General features: G+C 45.8%; 1 protein-coding gene across 1 annotated transcript; it reads left to right on the top strand.

Annotated features, from left to right (window-relative positions):
* The first annotated feature begins 6395 nt into the window (after positions 1-6395).
* On the top strand, positions 6396-16577 carry MGST2 (microsomal glutathione S-transferase 2). The gene is made up of 5 exons (XM_026042637.1): positions 6396-6554; positions 11346-11445; positions 13026-13096; positions 14990-15071; positions 16389-16577. The coding sequence occupies exons 1-5, from the start codon at positions 6497-6499 to the stop codon at positions 16519-16521; spliced, it is 444 nt and encodes a 147-aa protein (XP_025898422.1). The 5' UTR covers positions 6396-6496; the 3' UTR covers positions 16522-16577.
* The last annotated feature ends 979 nt before the right edge of the window (positions 16578-17556 follow it).

Here is a 17556-nt window from a genome sequence, read left to right as displayed (position 1 = left end):
AGATATTTATAGCTCTGCCTCTGAAGAAGATGAAAGTAGTTCTGATGTTCAGAAAGGGAACAAAAAGCGTTACCTAAAAATAAACGCCCCGAGTCAACGCTGCCTATTTCTACTTTCCTTGTTTCAGAGCTGGTCAAGTGAACTACATCAAGAAATATCAGGGCTGTTCAGAGAGTAACAGGCCATTCTGGAGTCAGAATGGGTTTCATTTTCAAACTGTTAATTTATCAGCAGGGTTTATCTGTATCCTGCAATATCATCTCTCTCTGTCTCAGGGAAGCAAATTCAGGTAGCACAGGGATGTTAACTGATCCAAACGACAAACAGGGCAAGGCGCTCGAGAATGAAATTCACATTAATTGCACTCCCACACACCCGGCTTCACTTCTGCTAGCTTCTGAACGAGCTTTACCAGGTTTTGCTGTGAGCTGACACTCCTGCCCCTGCTAGTTCCTGTCCCTCCTGCCTCCCCAGCACACCTCTGATCCAAAGCGGAGTCCCTGTGACATTAGCAAGGCTTGTGGGTGACGCACAGGAGCACACAGCTGCGGACGAGGAGCCGGCTTGTCGTCCCGCAAGCCGGGAGTCCGGCCCTTCCGGGCTGCCTTGCACCAAGTAGCAGCAGCTCTGACTTTACTGGGCCTGCAAGCAGATAACACAGCGGTTCCCAGTCTCTAAACTGGTGAAATCCGGCCTAGAAGAGGAGCAGGCAGCGAGGGGTTTAGTGCCCCTTCACAGTTCGGACTCCTACGAGGCGGATATCCTGTTCCTGACTAGTTCCTATGTGCTTGTTGAACCCAGGCCTACCTGATACCCAGTGGCAGAACACACAGGGCTCTCCAGTTTGCCAGCCAGCTTTGCTGCAGATACTTGATTAAAAGCAAGGAGAGGCTTCTCTCCAGGCAGGAAACGAGCCTCTCTCGCCCAGGTTGCCGAGGGCAGGCGCCAGTAATCCTGGTGGGCCCCAGCAGAGGGCAATGGCAGACACACACACGCACGCGTGACACAACCGCGCTATCCCAGCGCAAAGGGAGGTGCTCTCCCACCCGCCAGTGCTTTCCAGAAGGCAGAAAGTGAGTTAACAAGTGGAATAAAATCTGTCTGGACCTAAGCAATGCTCAGCAGGGACCCAGCAGCACGCAGGTAGCCAGCAGCATGAACAAAGTGTTCCAGAAACACCCTAGGCAGCAAAGCTTATGAAAGTAAGGAAAGGCCATGGGAAATACTGCAGCAGAACATTCAGAATATGATCAGAAAACACACAGAGTCTGGATTTCTTGCTGTCATCTGTTAGAGAAAATGTGAACAGAGAAAAGTGAAGCAATGTTCTCTTCTGGCACATCCACAAATGCAAACAAGAAGGACTCGGCTAGAGCTGCTTGGTGTAGAAGACAAAAGAGCAAACACAAAAGCCCTTACATCAGGGACAGATCTTGCTGCTTTATCTCTACTCATGGAATTTTTTAAACTTTATAATATTGATGTTAGCAACAGAAAGGGATTCCGAACAGAGCTGGTTAAATGTATAGGGTATCTAAAAATGAGACCCACAGTTTGAAGCACTTAAGCCTGAGTCTTTCTGAAGACAAAACCTTGGATATGGGACTGAATAACAGATATATCCACCACAAGAAACCACTCTAGGAAACACAGGCAAGATCGCATGCCACGTGCCCTGGAACGCAGTGACCATTCACGGATTTTGCAGGCACGCCAGGAAAGCCTGTAAAACACATTTCAAACAAGGAAGGATGCGAAGATAAATTTGTAAGCCCTTTCATGGCAGTAACTGTAAATAATAAGCAAAGAGCACCAAGAGCAAGCGCTGCTGGGCTATTGCTCTCACTGCAGGGCTTGCATCAGCGCCAGCGAAAGGACTATCCGGGGAGAGAGAAACATGTTGCTAGGCAACCCGGCCGGCACGGGAGAGCCGGTCCGGTCCCCGAGCACCAAACGCCAAAACGCAGTCGCTGTGAAGGCGAGAGGCGGCCGGGAGAGCGGGCATCTGCCAAGGGAGAGGGAAGCAGCAGCCGCCACGAGCGGACAGGGCGAGCAGCAGAGACGGGGCAGGACGAGGCCGGGCACGAGCACAGTGCATCTCCTGCCTCCTACGTAGAGCGGATTTCCACAAACGCGAAATAAAACTTGCTTCTGGAAGTAAAGGTGACAATAATCCTTGGAACTGAGTTGGTTCACTCATTAATACGTCTCTTCCTCCAAGGTTAGCAAGCTAAAAAAACAGCAAGCACTACTTGGTCACAAGCCCATAAGGCTTTGGAAAGGGAGACGAGAGGCATACAAGTGATGCAAGCCTTCAAATCTCTGCTGCCTCTCCTTTAATCCCCTGCATCCTACATATCAGAGCTGTCACGCAGGGCTGGGCACCTGATTCCGATCAGTTAATAGCAACCGGGAAGACTTTAACCCTCCTTTTGATCCAGACCTAAGTCCTACCAGCCCTCCAGCTTGCAGAGCAGTCCCTGGATCCTCCAGGACGACCAGGTGAGACTCCCTGCACAGAGACGTGGGGCTGTGTGGGGCGGGAAGGGGTCTCACACTCCTGTAAGCAGCCCTGGCTCTCAGCTCCCATCGCTTATTAAGTGTAGAAATGCTGCCAATCCAGATTATGCAGGCAAGAGGATCATAATGGCCCGTGGCTGCTCTAGCCTCATAAGGAGTCTCTAAATGTAACCCATGCTGATTTCCATATGGAAAAGAGAGCTGATTTTAATTTTCCAGCACTTAATTTTCCAGTGCTTACAATTATAAGCACTGACACCCCCCCCCCCCCAAAAAAAAAAAAGTGACTCTCTGTAACTTTTCCCTCAGAGATTATATGAATGCAAGGCCCACAACATCCAGGCCCCAGGCTGCTAGATTTTGCAGCACTCTGTGTTTCTTGCAAGTAAATCAAAGGAAAGAAGGTAAAACAGCTTTGTATACTGCATTCCCTCCCCTTCTGCAAATGGGAGAGGCAGGGCTTGCAGAATTCCCTTCTCGCGTTGCAAAGCATCTCCAGAGAACAGGAACAACCTGTTCCAGAAACGTGTAGGGTACAAGTTAGAAGGAGCTCTGAGACATGGGAGCTGGGGAATATTTAGCTCCTTCCCAGCTGTGTGGCCCAGGGAGTGTCTGGTAACCTCACACACACAGCTTTTATAGTGCCATGCATGTGTGCTCACACACCATTTTCCAAAAGGTTCCGATACTCTGGTCAAGGTATTCCTTATCCTGACCTAGACTTCTCTTTTTGCTTCTACTTCGAAGTCATGGTATGACTACAGTGGGGCAAAAAGTAAGACTGGCACAGCTTATAATTTATACATATATGCAATAAAATAGCTATCCCAATCCATTATTGCATGCCATGTTCTTGCAAAACCCCAAATGAAAGGAACATGAGTGGTGCCCAAAGGCCATAAAAAAATGGAAGAGGCCTGTGGACATACAGGTACGTGGGAGTTTCTGTGCATACAGCAACTCCAACACCAATGAGAGGTAAAGCACATCCATCTTTTGTACACCCAGCACTAGGAAACAAAATCTTCTCTGAATTACATCCAATATTGATGCAGATGATATAAGACTACAAAAAAAGTATAGATTTGGGAAGAATATGGACCTCAGATTGCTCATTTCTTTAATCGTTTTACATCTACTCTTCCATCATCACCAAAACCAGCCTGAGCTCATTTCGACAATGTAGGGAGAACGAGAACAAAATGGAGAAGAGGGTTTGGGGCAGTGTTTCTGCAAATTAGAGGACTCAGAACAACCAGATGTTAAAATGAAGCAGATGAAATGGGTTGTTCGTCTTTTCCCCAGAGCCCTACTCCAAGTGCATGTGCAACAACAGCAGACAAGGGTTACAGCTGGTATTGGGAGGCAGCAGCAGGAACACTGGACAAGATAAAGGGTTTTCCTCTCCCTGCCTCACCTGTTTCATAATGCAGATAAATTTAAAGCCTGCGTACAGATCAGCGCCATACAGGCCAACATTCTTTGTACTATATGGTTGCAAGGCAAAGTAAACAGTAAAGTCCAGAGCTCGCTCCTGGCACTGCTGCAGCTAAACTAGTTTTGACACATGAGCTACCCTCATTCTTTGTAGAAGTGTTGACTTATGCCAAGAACGTTTCCAGTGAAGTGTATGAGGGGCCAGAGGGGCCTCTTTGCTCTTCACAATCTGCGCCCCAGAAAGTGTTTAGACATAAGAGACACTGCAGCACCAGCCATGATCAGCCTCTAATAAGTGCCACAGCAGCACGGACCAAACCCTGCCCTTTGCACAGCTCCTTTCAGGTCTTCCAGAGACGAAACCGAGCAGTTCCGAGCGCGTAACTCTGCACAGGGAGCTCACGCGAGCGGCCTGGCTCATGCTCCGTGCGTGCGGTCTCACCGCCCTGGCCATCTGCTCTCTGGTGCCAACAGCTCTGCGCGCTGCGGGGTCCCCCCTTCCCCGCCAGGTCACCGGGAGCTTCTCCGGCGGCGCGGAAGAGGAGCAGCCTCCTCGGGCGGCTCTGCCAGGGAAGCAGGGCACGGCACGCGGCACGAGCCCCACGCAAAGCTGGGGCGCCAGGGCTGCCGCCACAGATCCGCCCTGCGCCTAGCAAGTCCCTCCCATCCTCCGTAAATTTCATTTAGAGCAACTTATTTTTCCCATAGAGCAGCAGTACAATGGTGCAGGGAAAAAAAAACAACCACTGTTTCCAAATATGAAAAACTTAAGTTTTACACGTGACACTATATTATGTTTCACTGTTCAGCACCTCTCTTGCCTTTTGGCTCTGGACAGCTAGAGGACCACATGCGTTTACACTGACAAAAGAAAGCAAAGCACCTATAAAATACTTGCAAATGGAAGAAACACAAAATCAAATTATATTCATCATGAACAAGCTAGAAAATTAGCCACGGAGCAGCTGCCAAATGTCCTGACGTAAGTGCAGAAATCTCTTAGTTGGTGCTGGCCCCTACTGATATACCAGAGCTTGCATAACTGCAGCATAAGAGCCCTGGGCACCAGAGGGACTCCTGTACTTGCACAGTTGGAAATAAACCCCATCCAAGAGCCTCATTTCATACACGGTCTGACTTCCTATTCCCGGATTAGGCAGAGAAGGATGCTAACTCTAGATCGAGTTGCCTGCAAAAATATATAGGCAACTGCAAAGTCTCCAAGGTCAATGAAAAGTGTTGGCAGCCTCAAGCGGCCTCTAGCTCCCACCTACCTGGCCACCTACCTGGCATCACCCTGTGCATTTAACCTCATGCCCCAGATGGGATTCCTGCCTCCTGGAAGTCACAGTTTCTCGGGTTTTCCATGTCCATTGCCATTTTTAAGTTAGCATGCTTTGAAGTACAAAAAAAAATCCATCTTAACACCAGCTGAAGACCTCAAAGTGTTCAGCTCCTGTGTTTTTAGCTTTTCAAAATCATCTTTCAAACCTTTCAGTGAGTGTCTCTGTTAGTTTTTCTTTACTCCCCTGTATCAGCAGGGTGAGGACGCTTTAAACATTCCTGAGCCAGCCTTTAAAAACATAGAGAACTGCCTTGTCAGAAAGCCAAACCCTATGGTTTGGCCCTACTATAACAACAACAACAACAGTAATTAAGGTACTTAAATCGGCAATTAAAGACTTACTAAACAAAAAATATCCAATTACCATTATTAGAGGTGTATTCACTGTTTCAGTCTTTGTAAAGAACCATATACTGAATTAACACCTAAGAACTTATATTTTAAAAATCAGCAAGTTTAAAAAAAAAATGTAAGCTTTTTTTAGGGATCATAGAGGCTGACAACAATTAGCTTGCTATTAGTTAAGGTATGCTATTATATATTAAAAAAAAAAAAATTTCCTGAGATGATCCTTCTTAATTCTTGGCCTAAGTTATAGAAAACAAACTGCAGACAGGAAAATCAGGGGAGACTTTTCTTTGTTTCCCAGTAGTTTTACCCCTGGAACTGTCCCGAATAATTCCTTCCTGTGTGCTATTAGTAAGTGGGTGCCGTGCCATCCACAGGAGCCTAAGTTGAGCACACTGTGCAAAAACGTGGAACGCAGGAGAAGGAGGAGAGCCCAAAGCCTCGCTGCAGCGGCTGCCGTGGAGCGGCGCTGCCGGGGACAGCCTGCGCCTGGCTGCGCTGGGAATAGCACGCACACAACAACAAGCCCTTGTCCTCCCCTCCGAGAGGCTGCGCCAAAACCCAGGACACAAAAGCACAGCCGAGTCCACAGGGGCGCCGGCGGACAGGCTGGTGTTGTTCTCATCGTGTTTCCACACAGGCGAGAGCTGGCCGCCTGTTATTTTAACTTTCCAACAACTAAAAACGCTTGCAATTCCGCGCTCCAGTTTTAAAGCTGTTTTTCCCCCCGCCCAGGCTGATCTTTGTTACAGTCCCGAAAAGCCCTTGTTCTTCCTCATTGCTCCTGGGCCCTGCCTCCTGCACACGCACATCCTGCTCGCGTGCCGTGCCGGAGCTGCCGGGAGCATGGCTCGAGACTTGGTTCTGCTCGCTGCCGTAACCCTTCTCTCCGCCTTCCAGCAAAGTAAGATCCGTGGGATGGAGCGGCTGGGCCTCGGGGAGCTTCCCGCTGCTGGAATGATCTTGCGCTGAACGAGCTCTTTTGTAACTTGAATTTTTGAGGGCTCCTAAGGTTTTTCTCGCTGCAACGTTATTTACCCTCTCTGCAGTCTGAGAGGGCGTTGGCACAGTGGGACAGATTGCTTTTCCCTGTGGGAGAAACTAATTTGTTTTCAATTTCTGTTTTGTTTACTGACTTTTTAGAACTGTACTACTGGGGGAGCTTGTAACTAGCTGTAAAGTTACCCAGAAGCCACGTTCTGCCTCAGTTTTGATTCTTTGTTAGGGACCTGAATATTAAGCAACTGAAAACATCAAAAGTGAGAGTAAATTTGTCAAATCAAATACATGAATACTGGACAAAAACTGCTATAAAATTATTCCCTGAAATAGACTGCATAGTATTAAGCATCTAAAAGGGGAAAAAAAAAAGAAAAAAAGAAAAGAAGAAAAGAAATCCTATAGAGCAGGCAGCAATGCTATGAGTGCAAATCATATTATGTTCTTATCATTAGATTTTCTTAAGACTCTAAATAGATTTATTTTATCCCATACAGATACAGTGCTAAGATTCAAGGACATACATTTTCCCCATTTTATTGGGAGAGATGACTAGGGAAGGAAGCGGGCAAGTCCAGGCCATGGCTTTTTCCATGTATCAGTCCAAGTTTGCTGCAGTGTTTTTAAGGCTTGCTGTTATTTTCTTTGGGATACGTTGATTCATATGGTTGTGTTTACACCAGAAAACAAGATACATCTAGAAGGCAATTTTGCTAAGTCAGAATGAGACTGAGTTAAAGATAATTGCTTTGCCCTCATTTCAAAGGGCAAAGCAGCACTGCCAGATTACTGAATATGGTGTGACTGCTTGTTTGCTTGTTCTTAAGCCCCAGCTGCTGAAATAATGTTGCTGCTTGGTGGAAGAAAAGCTTGAGAACGTGACCCTCAAAAAAAGCCTAATACAACAAAAGGCAAATATAAAGCATCTAAAATTTAATTTTCTAAATTGCATGTCTTTGGAGGGATGGAGCATGTAACTGTAACATCCGGGGTTGCCTGTATCATGCTCTGTTTTTATATTTCCAGATCAGCTGCATTTCTGTCTGCTGGCAGTATCTGCTGGCACCAACTTCTGTGAGAGTTCAACTAGCCTGATTTCTGATTTAATTTTTAACAGAGTAGAAGTGCTAAGAGTTTTTTGTTTGTCTTTTTAGTCTAGCGGGCTCAAAATTCACAAAATTCAAGGAACTGTACAGATACTGACCCTGGAAAAGGAGGCAGAAATACGTATGATCTTCCTTGTGTTGGTTCATGCACGTTAGTTAATTGTAGGTAAAATTACAGAGAAGACAAGAGATAGCCTGGGTTTTAACTTACACTGGCAGTCTGACATGAAGTCTGAGGAGAAATCTTGGTGAGAATCTGATCTACTCCTCTGATTCAAACCACCACAGCTTGTTTTACTTTCAGCACTCTTCCCAGCTTGCCTAAATCACTGCAGATTAAAGGTGTTCAAAACACCTTTTTCCCCGAAAGTTGCACAACTGGTACTATAAGCAGGAGTTATATGCAGGCAAAGGAAGCAGCCCTGAGCGCAACCAATTGCTGCAAGCAAAATCCACACCAAATACCTAGCACCTGCAGTGCACTGTGTGCTCTCCTGTTTATTCTGCTCTGCAGGAAGGTGCTAAGAGGCAACACGACCTCCTTGACGCAGTGCTGCAAGTCAGGTCTCGCCTGGCAGTCATCAGAGGGGCAGAAAGACATGCTTCAGTGCAGCAGAACTGTGGTTTAGTGCAGCAGAACTGAGAGTTATGCAAGAATCGGGTCGCTTAAAAATTACGCCATGCGAGAAACGCTCCGGGCCAGAAAGAGCAGAAACAAGGCAGCAAGGGGCTTCCAGTCAGGAATCCAGCTGCAAACAGCAAAGATTTGCTCGAGAGACTAGAATACATTTATGGGAAACGAGGGGAATCCAGTAAACGAACAGCGTGAATCCCCAGTGAGTGACAGGGGCCAGAATCCAGCAGGGAGGACACCAGTACTTGTGCATTTTCAAGCATCTCTCTGAACTTTGCCTTTTAAAAATCACAATTCCAGCAAGAAATTACTAAAAAGCAGCTGATTTTTCCTTAAAAGGCTGTTAGGCAAGGTCATGCAAATTAACATGCACTATCCTACATTTCCATGCAAATACCACCTTCTCTAGGGGGGTTTTAACACACGCAGTGTTTGAGAGTAATGTTACTTGAAAGCTGGCTTTCTCCTGTACTTTCTAAGTAAATATATTAACTCAGTAATCATAAATGCCACCTGAAAAAAACAGAAAGAAAGAAAAGCCAACAAAGGCAAGCCAAGCACACTTTGTAACTACCTAAGCCATGTAATTTAGCCTGCAAGACCTGAACAACTTGATAGCGAGCGGGGCTGGGTGCAGAGCAGGCTGTGAAAACCCTGCTGCAGGGCTTTCTGCAGCGCTCCCCACAGCACCTCCCGTGCGTGGGGCAGAAGGGCTCTCCCAGGGCTCTAATGACTCGCTGTGGCCCTTGCTAAACCACAATCACACAACTTAAATGTGGACTTGTGTCACTGCTTTCTGTTCCACACAAAGGAGCCGCACGTCAAGTCCCTTACAGTTAGCAGAAAATACAGTAATTACTCCTCTGCTCAGCTCTCTGCAAGGCCCTGCTTGGCGCCTGTCTCGTTCTGCACCCTGCGCTCCTCTTTTCTCTTGAGGTGACAGATGTGACTCCAACTCTCCCATTACACTGGGAAAGGGACTCTAGAGGTGCATTTTACCATGCTTGGCCTTCCTATCAGCATAACCTCGCTACAGATCTCTGTTTCTGCAGAGGGTTAACCAGACTGTCCTGCGGGCAAATGTCTGTCCTTTGAACTAGGACCCTAGGACCGTGCTGACCACAAAGGCAAACTGCTTTACAGCCGAGGCCGGGGCCACGCCACGGCCTCCGGGATTTGCCTTGGCTAGCCGTGCCCAATAAACCCAAGCACAACCTTTGTGCCCCCCTACAGTGCCCTTATCTTCTTACTTCAGTCAGATTTCTTACTAGAGTGCGTTAATTTTGCCCTGCCTCTATTCAAGGCTGCTGCAGCTTGTTCACATGTGATGGGCTGCCTCAGTTTCCCTGAGCTCCTCGGCAGAAAATCCTGGCATCACACAGCTCTGTGCAGCCAGGAAAGCTGGCCTCTGCTGTGGCCGGCAATGCTAGTGCCAGGAAAGGCTAAGGCTTGCCCAGCACTTCTGGCTGCTCAGTCAGGCTGGATTTGCCAGCAGGTAGCACTTGTCACCAAAAAGAAGGGTGGCACGTAGGTGGCCAAGGTCAAAAAGCAACTGTTCAGTTACATTTCCAGGAAACTATTTCTCAAAAGGCATCATTTTGCTTCCATGAATTTCACTCTCCCTACAGCGTGTTCCCTAAAGCCTCCCCGCTGCTCTGCCTCCCTTCTGAAAGTGCTGCAAGGTGTCAAACAGCGGGTGAATCACCAGACACAGCACGGGACGGCGCGAGAGCAGCAGGTCTGGCTGGAAGCAAAGGCCGTGCAGGGCCCTGTAACGCTGCTGCCTTGCACGGAGCTCTCGGAGCTTCTTCCTGCTGCTCTTGGAAGGGAAAAGACAGGGAGTCACCTGCACACAGCCCGGAACCACCTCCGGGAGGGAAGGCAGGTGGGAAAGCGCCTTCTCGGGAAAAGGCTTTGGCTGCGAGGCTGGGACAGGGCAGGTGCCCAGCGCAGCCCCACCAGTATCACCAGCTGGGCTTTAATGCCCCTGCTCCCTGAAGGGAGACAGATCTGTGGATCCGGGCAGAGCTCGGGTAAAAGGCACTCTGTGGAGCCTCCCGCAAGGGTGGCTACGACGTGGCGGGAGAAGGACCTCCAGGCTCCCAGAGAGCTTGAAGTCAAACAGGGAGCAGCCCGATAGAGCTGCTGCCTACTGGAAATTGCCATCCAAAGGTTAAGCAACTTTCCAGCCTTTTGTCCCTGTGAACCTCCAATAGACTTCTAAAGGCAGACTTCTGCAACAGGGATGCCAATGAATATGGGGAACACAGATATCAGAAGTAACCCTTGAAACAAAGGTCAGAAATGCATAGACTGCATGCATCTTGGGTTTTTTCCAACTGATATTTAGTTGCTTTGCAGTAGGTAGTCTCCGTCGTTCACAGCACTGCACCAGATTTAAAAAACTAGGCATTGCTAAATACGTTTTAAAAGGAGGCTAACGTATTTCTGCTTATGGAGCCTGTAATAATATCCCACACGTATTCCAAAGTTTCCCTGTTCTTAGTATCACTAAGATAAAATGATCACGCACTAATTAAACAAGTAAGAGGGGTGATCTCAATCGGGCAATTTGGTTATTGCAATACTACTAGCACAGCACATTGCTACAGCATAGCTAGACTGCTCCCAAGCTGCATGGTTCTATGATTCAGACAGAGCAGAAGGCTATATTAAATTATAAAATGCTAAAAGAGAATGGATATATTAATGAAACAGTATTTTTTCTCCTTCCTCAAAGTTGTATGTGAAGTTCAGACTTGAAATTTTTAAGGGGAAAATCTAGTTTATCTCACACTGTTCTCTTTCCACCCTATGAAGTGCAAAGAACAACAATTTTGATTTAAAAGTGACTGACGCTGCAAATAACTGATGTATGTTAAGGGCCCGAGTGCATTGCTGGTTTGTTTTTCAGAACAAAACTGTGCAGTACCTGAGCCTTTGTTTTTGCCTGCAGGCCACTTTGCTTGGCTGGTGGGAAGGTCGAGGATAAAACACAAGGTGATGCCCCCAGCTGTCACCGGAGCTCCAGAATTCGAGAGAACCTTCCGTGCGCAGTAAGTCCGGAGATCCTTACGATGGTGGCAAGGAGCAACATCCTTATCCACCTAATTCATGTGCCCCTAGAGAATTCCATGGTAAAATGAGCTGTAAAAAGTTGGATTTATCTTCTGCTCTGCGTTATGACCCTACATGTTAACTGCTGGTGAACTCTCCCCCGTACATATCTCCAGGGAATTATGCTTGGCACAACTCTGCTCTTAACATGAAATGGTTGTGATCCAGGGCGAATCACCCCGTTCGTGGAGCCACTGACTTGGTTTGAGAAAGTAGCTGCACTGCCTGTTGTACACGTATTGCACTGGATTCTTACATTTATAGTACTTTACACATCTTGATTTTATATTCAAATTTGTAGTGTCTATCTATAAATTACACATGAAAATATATGTAACTTTTCACCTGTTGAATAACATCAAGCTCAACAAAAAATTTTCTGTATCAAGAATCTTTTTACCAACCTTCCAGGATTTCTAACTTTTCTACAGCTTTTGTGATATAAAGAAGATTGAGTCCAGAAGATAAGCAACCTTATCTTAAAGGCATCACCTTTGGTTTGCATCCTTTGCCCAAGACATGAAAAGTAATGCAGTCACAGACCCAGATCACTTTCCAGATGGTTCGGCTACCGTTTCACTGATAATGAGATAAGTTCAGCCCAGATAAACTGGTCATTGTTCAAATCCTGATTCCTGGACTGTGCCTAACACAAAGCAGAAGAAAAGAGCACAGAAAATCCCAGGGCATGCCAGTGGATAATTGTGGGATAGCTTCCCTAAAAAGATGAGGTTTTCCTACATGTCTTCAGCTAGTGATTAGCTAATGCCCCTAAGGATAAGTATTTGCATTTAATACTGAACTGTTTAAAACAATTCCATCTTCTGTGACTGTAGTTCTATGAGATAGCAATAAAAATAGACATAGACTATATAAGACAATATATCAGATGACAGCGTACATTAGACATAGAAGGCTGCATAATTTGTTAAAGAGAAATTCACTCTGAATGACAACCAAGAAAAGACATCCCAACAAAATACTGGTGTGAAAAATAAGGGTGCCCACAAGTAAAGATATTGTGTTAACCCCAAGAAGATCTATCACGTGCTGCTTAGGCCTGATATTGCTCAGCAGTGGCCTTGGCCTCAGCAGAGCAATCCGAACTGCCCACGTCTCCATTCCTCTTGTGGTTCAGGGAACAAGGACCCACAAAACCTGCAGGGAGGATGGGGAGCTGCGAGATCACGTCTAGGGACGTGTTTGTTTTCCTGTCTCTCTCTGCTGCATAAGCACTTGATTTGGGGTTATTTGTTAAGCACTCCCATGTAATTGTATCCTTGTATCCTTGCCTAAGTTTAAATACCACAAAAGTGTTTGAAGCAATAGTGTTCATACATGAAATGATAAAGAATGGGGTTTTAAGGGTGATCAAGGCTGGCCTGACTGTGTTCTCACCACATTCAATGGCATTAAGTTTAGAGGAAACAAAATCAGGCCAAAGCTGACTGTCCTTGAAAATCCCACCTGCAATTCCTTTCCTTTCCACAATAATGTTCTTTCAAATTTATTTTTGCAGGCAAAACTGTGCAGAGTTCTATCCAATATTCCTGACTGCCCTCTGGATTGCAGGATGGTTTTTTAATCAAGGTAAACACTTTTTTTTTGAGCATATATATACATATATATATAAAACTATACTTCAGTTGTATCAGGTGGTCAATTACAGTAGACGCGTGCTTTATTTTTTCCTTTAACTTATCTGTTATCACTGAGTGCTCTGTTTGGAGGGCTATACTGAATTCACACAGCCCCACTAGCTTTGCAGGTCTCTGCAGACCATAGAACATACCCTGTCTTTCATTTGCTCGGTGGATTTCCAGGGTGAATCGTTCAGAAAAGCAGCTCCCAGATGTTTCACACCAACAGCTATTTACACATTATGGGACAATTCCTATGGGATATTAAGCACAGCTATGGTCCCTACGGAGGCAGCAGCCTGAGGAGGCTCAGCATGGAAGACTCATCCCTAGAGCCACAGCTGAAGGAGACAGAGTTCAAGCCAGCAAATCCTTAGGATTTTATACACTAGATGAGTGGCAGCACCACTGGGCTATGACTCATTTGTTTGTTTTGGAGTACAAGAAGTACTGAGAATTCGAGCTCAGCCAGAACAGCAGCATCTCCGCATCCAGATAGTTACTATACTTCAGGTTTGCAGGGAAGACTTGGGAGAACCATTATTATTATTATTATTATTATTATTATTATTATTATTATTATTATTATTATTGTTAAAGCACCTAAACAGGCCATTTTGGCCAGCTGTCCTGCACTCATACACTACTGTGCCTTCCAACCTCTCACTCTGTCGGGCTTTCCAAGCTGGATCCACAGAATCTCCTAACAGTGACAAAGTGGACTTTTGTAGAGCTAAAACTTGTGGCAGAGTCTAATGTTGGCCTTTTCCCTTACTAACCCACCCCCAGCGGATGTTTTGGAAGCACAGAGTGCATGTGTCTGGAGAAAGGAAAATTAAGTCATAGCTCACTGAACTTCTCCTTCCTGGAAAACTAATTTTCCTCTCCATTTTCTATCTGTGCTCCAAAACAGTCATTCTGTTTTGGGGTTCTCTTACAGATAGATTCCCATCTTTGCTGAATCAATATAAGTGCACAGTTATATTTCTAAAAGTTACACTGCAGAGAGGAATAGTACACATGCTCAAGATGGACACTTGAATCAAGAAAACCTGCATTCTCTAACAGAAACACAGATATGCACTGTCACACGTAAGAAAAGGATTACGTTTACCTCCTCTGAGTCATTTTTTTCAGTGAGGCATCTCCCACAGGTACATTTACTGCAGTTAAAGCAGAACAGAGTAAAAGTCATCCTCTGTAATACTTGCTTACATGGTCTGAATGGGAAAAAAAAAGCAATGCTTAGTCCTGGATAACACAGCCGACCTTACAGTCCCTGCTCCATCTATCAAAGGGAGGTAACTTCGTGCTTTTCCCACAGGGAGGTCAGAAAGCTAACGTGCACTACAGCTTCCTCTCATGTCCTTGGGGAAAAGCTGCTTTATAAATGCAAGAGGTTATTAACAACGTAAGATTTTCTCCCCAAAACAAGCACTTGAACATAAACTGCCAAAATAACATAAAACAGCAGTGCCCCAGCCACTATCCTGTCTCTGGGATAACTGAACTGTGAGAACTACAGATTATTGTCTTTTTTTAAGATTTCCTTTTTGGGAATACCCTTAGATTTTTTCGGACAGGCCTATGCCCACCTTGCCAGCAAATCTGTATCAAAAGCCTTCTATAGTTAATGTTTAAGGGAAATAAATATATATATTTATATACATATATAATTTCTTTTGCAATATTCCTTCCCAGAGTACAGATAGCTATGAAAATGCCCAGCGTGTGTTACACAACTAGAAACCACAACTGCCTACAATCCTCATTGTTATGTTTTCTAACTGTTTCTTCTTGTCCTTTTTTCTCTTCTCTCCCCCATTAATCTTTCCTTCCCAAGAACTAGCTGCCCTGCTGGGCCTGCTCTACATGTTTGCCCGCCACAAGTACTTCCACGGCTACGCAGCATCTGTGAAAGGGAGGTAAGGAGCCACCACGCGCACGCAGGCCGGCAGCTCCAGGCCGGGCCTGCAGCTGGGCTGAGCTTGCATGGAAAGGGTTGGAGACCCTTTACCCACCCGTAAGGCCCGCGTGGGCGCCTGCCTGGTTCGGAGCAGCACATCAGCATCCTCAGGGCACTGCAGGCAGGAGCACAGCATTACTGCACGATGCGAGGCTGCCGAGACGGAGCGTAACCACTTCCTGCTCGCCCACTGCGCTCATTCTGTCCTCAGTGTGCCAAATTAACACACTTATCCTAGCCATAGAAAAGACATTAAAGGAGGCAAGCGAATCTGGCCTCGTAAGCAGATGAACTTTCACCAAACGCTTAAGGAAACAGCTTCAGATAAGCCAAAGTTAATGAATGCTAAGCGCACAGCATCTGGTGACATGAATTCTGCTTCAAAAAAACATGCACATCAGCAAAACACACCTCTACTAGTGAGTGTACGCTCAAAAACATAATTTATTTTCTTACCTCGCCAAAGCCACTCTATTTCCTACGGGCCTAACCTAAGGCTTCTCTTCCAACACACAAATCAATCACAAAAAGAAAGTAGCATGATATATGCCAGTCATAAAAATAAATGGCTTGGGAATCCATATTTCTGCAGAAATAGATGAAACAATAAGACTATAAAAGCACTTTTTGTTTTGTACTGAATAACCCTGCAGCAGCAACAGGCTGGACCACGAAGCTATTTTCCACAGTTTTTACACCGAGGTTATCATTACTCTTCTTCACTAGAGTCGCCACGAATCCTTCACCCTGCTGTGAAGAGCTGTTGCTTAAGAGAAAGGCAAGGCCAAGTTTTCCAGAGTAAAGATAGGGAGGGTAATTTTATATCTCCCAGTCAGAGAGGCAGTTGTTCATATGATGCCATGAATGACAACCAGCAAATCAGTAACTATTAAGTAAGTCCGGGTAGGAAGACCTAAAATAAAGGAACAAATAAAATATAATGCACTTCTCTTTGATCAACACACTAAAGATTCTTTTTTAAATAAAATCCTGACCCTCTTCCATTCCCAGCAAGTATCCTAACCACTGAGTTTTAGGATTACATTCTTCTTAGAAACATTGATAAGGGAATCCTCAATCAAGAATACTAAGAATCCCTCTACTCCCCAGCAAAAATCACTTTCAGTAACTGTTTGTTACCAAGACACCCCAAGTTTGTTTTGCTGTAGTAGATCGTTTCAATTCTGCATGGCTCTTAATCGGGGTGGACAAGCACTTTTACAGCACATGCACTATGTCCAGACTGAAACAGTGTTTTTCTCTCTCCTTCTTCTAGGTTAACAGGCTTTTATTTGAATTTGGTAGTTTTAACCTGCTTGGTAGCCCTGGGCGGAGCTGGGATTTTCAACAGCTTTCTGGATGAATACCTGGACTTCAGCATCGGGAAGAAATTACGTAGATTGTTTTGAAGATTGTTTTTCCTTTTAAAAAATAAACAATGCAGCTGTTTTGTCGTGACATCAAAGAGAGAAACTGTGTGTGGTTAATGCAGCAGAATTCTTTCCTACACTGCAATGCAAAATGCATGTTTTCCCTCTTCCCCAAGCTTGGTCTGTCCTTTCTCCCTTTCCCACTGCTTTTGAAAAGGAATCTATCAGACAGACTGCCATGTCACGTCTGCATTTTCAATTAATGTTCAGGTTCCACATCCAGTACTGTAAATCCCAAACAAACTACGTACAATTAAGACAACGAATTCACTAGGTAACCTTGCTGCAGCTCACTGTTAGCAACGGCCCGTCTTACCCAATGTCCTTGGGCTTTGCCAATGCCTCCGCAGTCTTGCTCATTCCTCATTCCCTCCAGCGGTGGCCTCTACATTTCTACGAATGTAAAAACATGCTTTGTTGCACTATGCTGTGAAAACCCCCCGATTTTGCAAACCCACTTCAGGAGGGTGTTTAAGCACATACCAAAATACCTCTTTCCTTGGGAAAGTGCTCAAAGCTGCGCTTGACCTTGCAGTGAAGCAAAGCCCTTGGATTTTACCTGTGTGCAGCCACGCTGCCGTGGGGTCCCAGCTCCCACACAAAGCCTCTCCGCAAGGCGGCTCCATGCGCAGCGCAGCTCCGGCCAGTTCGGCACCTGGCCCACGCCACGAGGAGCCCTCGCAGATCCTGCAGGGAAGGCTGCGCCGGGGGAGATGCCGGGGACCACAGCAGGAACCAAACGACTGTATGAAGAGAGTTTTCTGCTAACAGAACACACTTCTAGGGTCTGCACCAGCTCATTACCTCATGACACAGCAGAAGCGGGCCTAGTAACCCAGCTCGCGATACGGCTCTGATAACAACCACCTTCTGTTCATTGTACTTGCTTTTATTTTTTCCTTTTTTTTTTTTTTTTTTTAATCTTCCTTTTCTTTAAAAGTGGTACGTTAACATCAGGTCTTCTCTACATTTCCAGAGGTTCTGTACAGGTCTTAGAAGGGAAATAAGCAATGC

Source organism: Nothoprocta perdicaria, unplaced genomic scaffold (assembly GCF_003342845.1).
Source record: "Nothoprocta perdicaria isolate Ctin4 unplaced genomic scaffold, notPer1 scaffold_31, whole genome shotgun sequence".
Taxonomy (NCBI): Eukaryota; Metazoa; Chordata; class Aves; order Tinamiformes; family Tinamidae; genus Nothoprocta; species Nothoprocta perdicaria.
The sequence above is the reverse complement of the archived record's forward strand: the minus strand, read 5'-3'. Positions and strand labels throughout refer to the sequence as shown.

What these genes read in the sequence shown, in the direction of transcription:
- MGST2 (XM_026042637.1), top strand. Translation starts at nt 6,497, where the DNA reads ATGGCTCGAGACTTGGTTCTGCTCGCTGCCGTAACCCTTCTCTCCGCC. An exon ending in TCTCTCCGCCTTCCAGCAAA is followed by an intron (nt 6,555 to 11,345) that starts GTAAGATCCGTG and finishes TTTTGCCTGCAG; the next exon opens with GCCACTTTGCTTGGCTGGTG. An exon ending in GCAGCATCTGTGAAAGGGAG is followed by an intron (nt 15,072 to 16,388) that starts GTAAGGAGCCAC and finishes TCCTTCTTCTAG; the next exon opens with GTTAACAGGCTTTTATTTGA.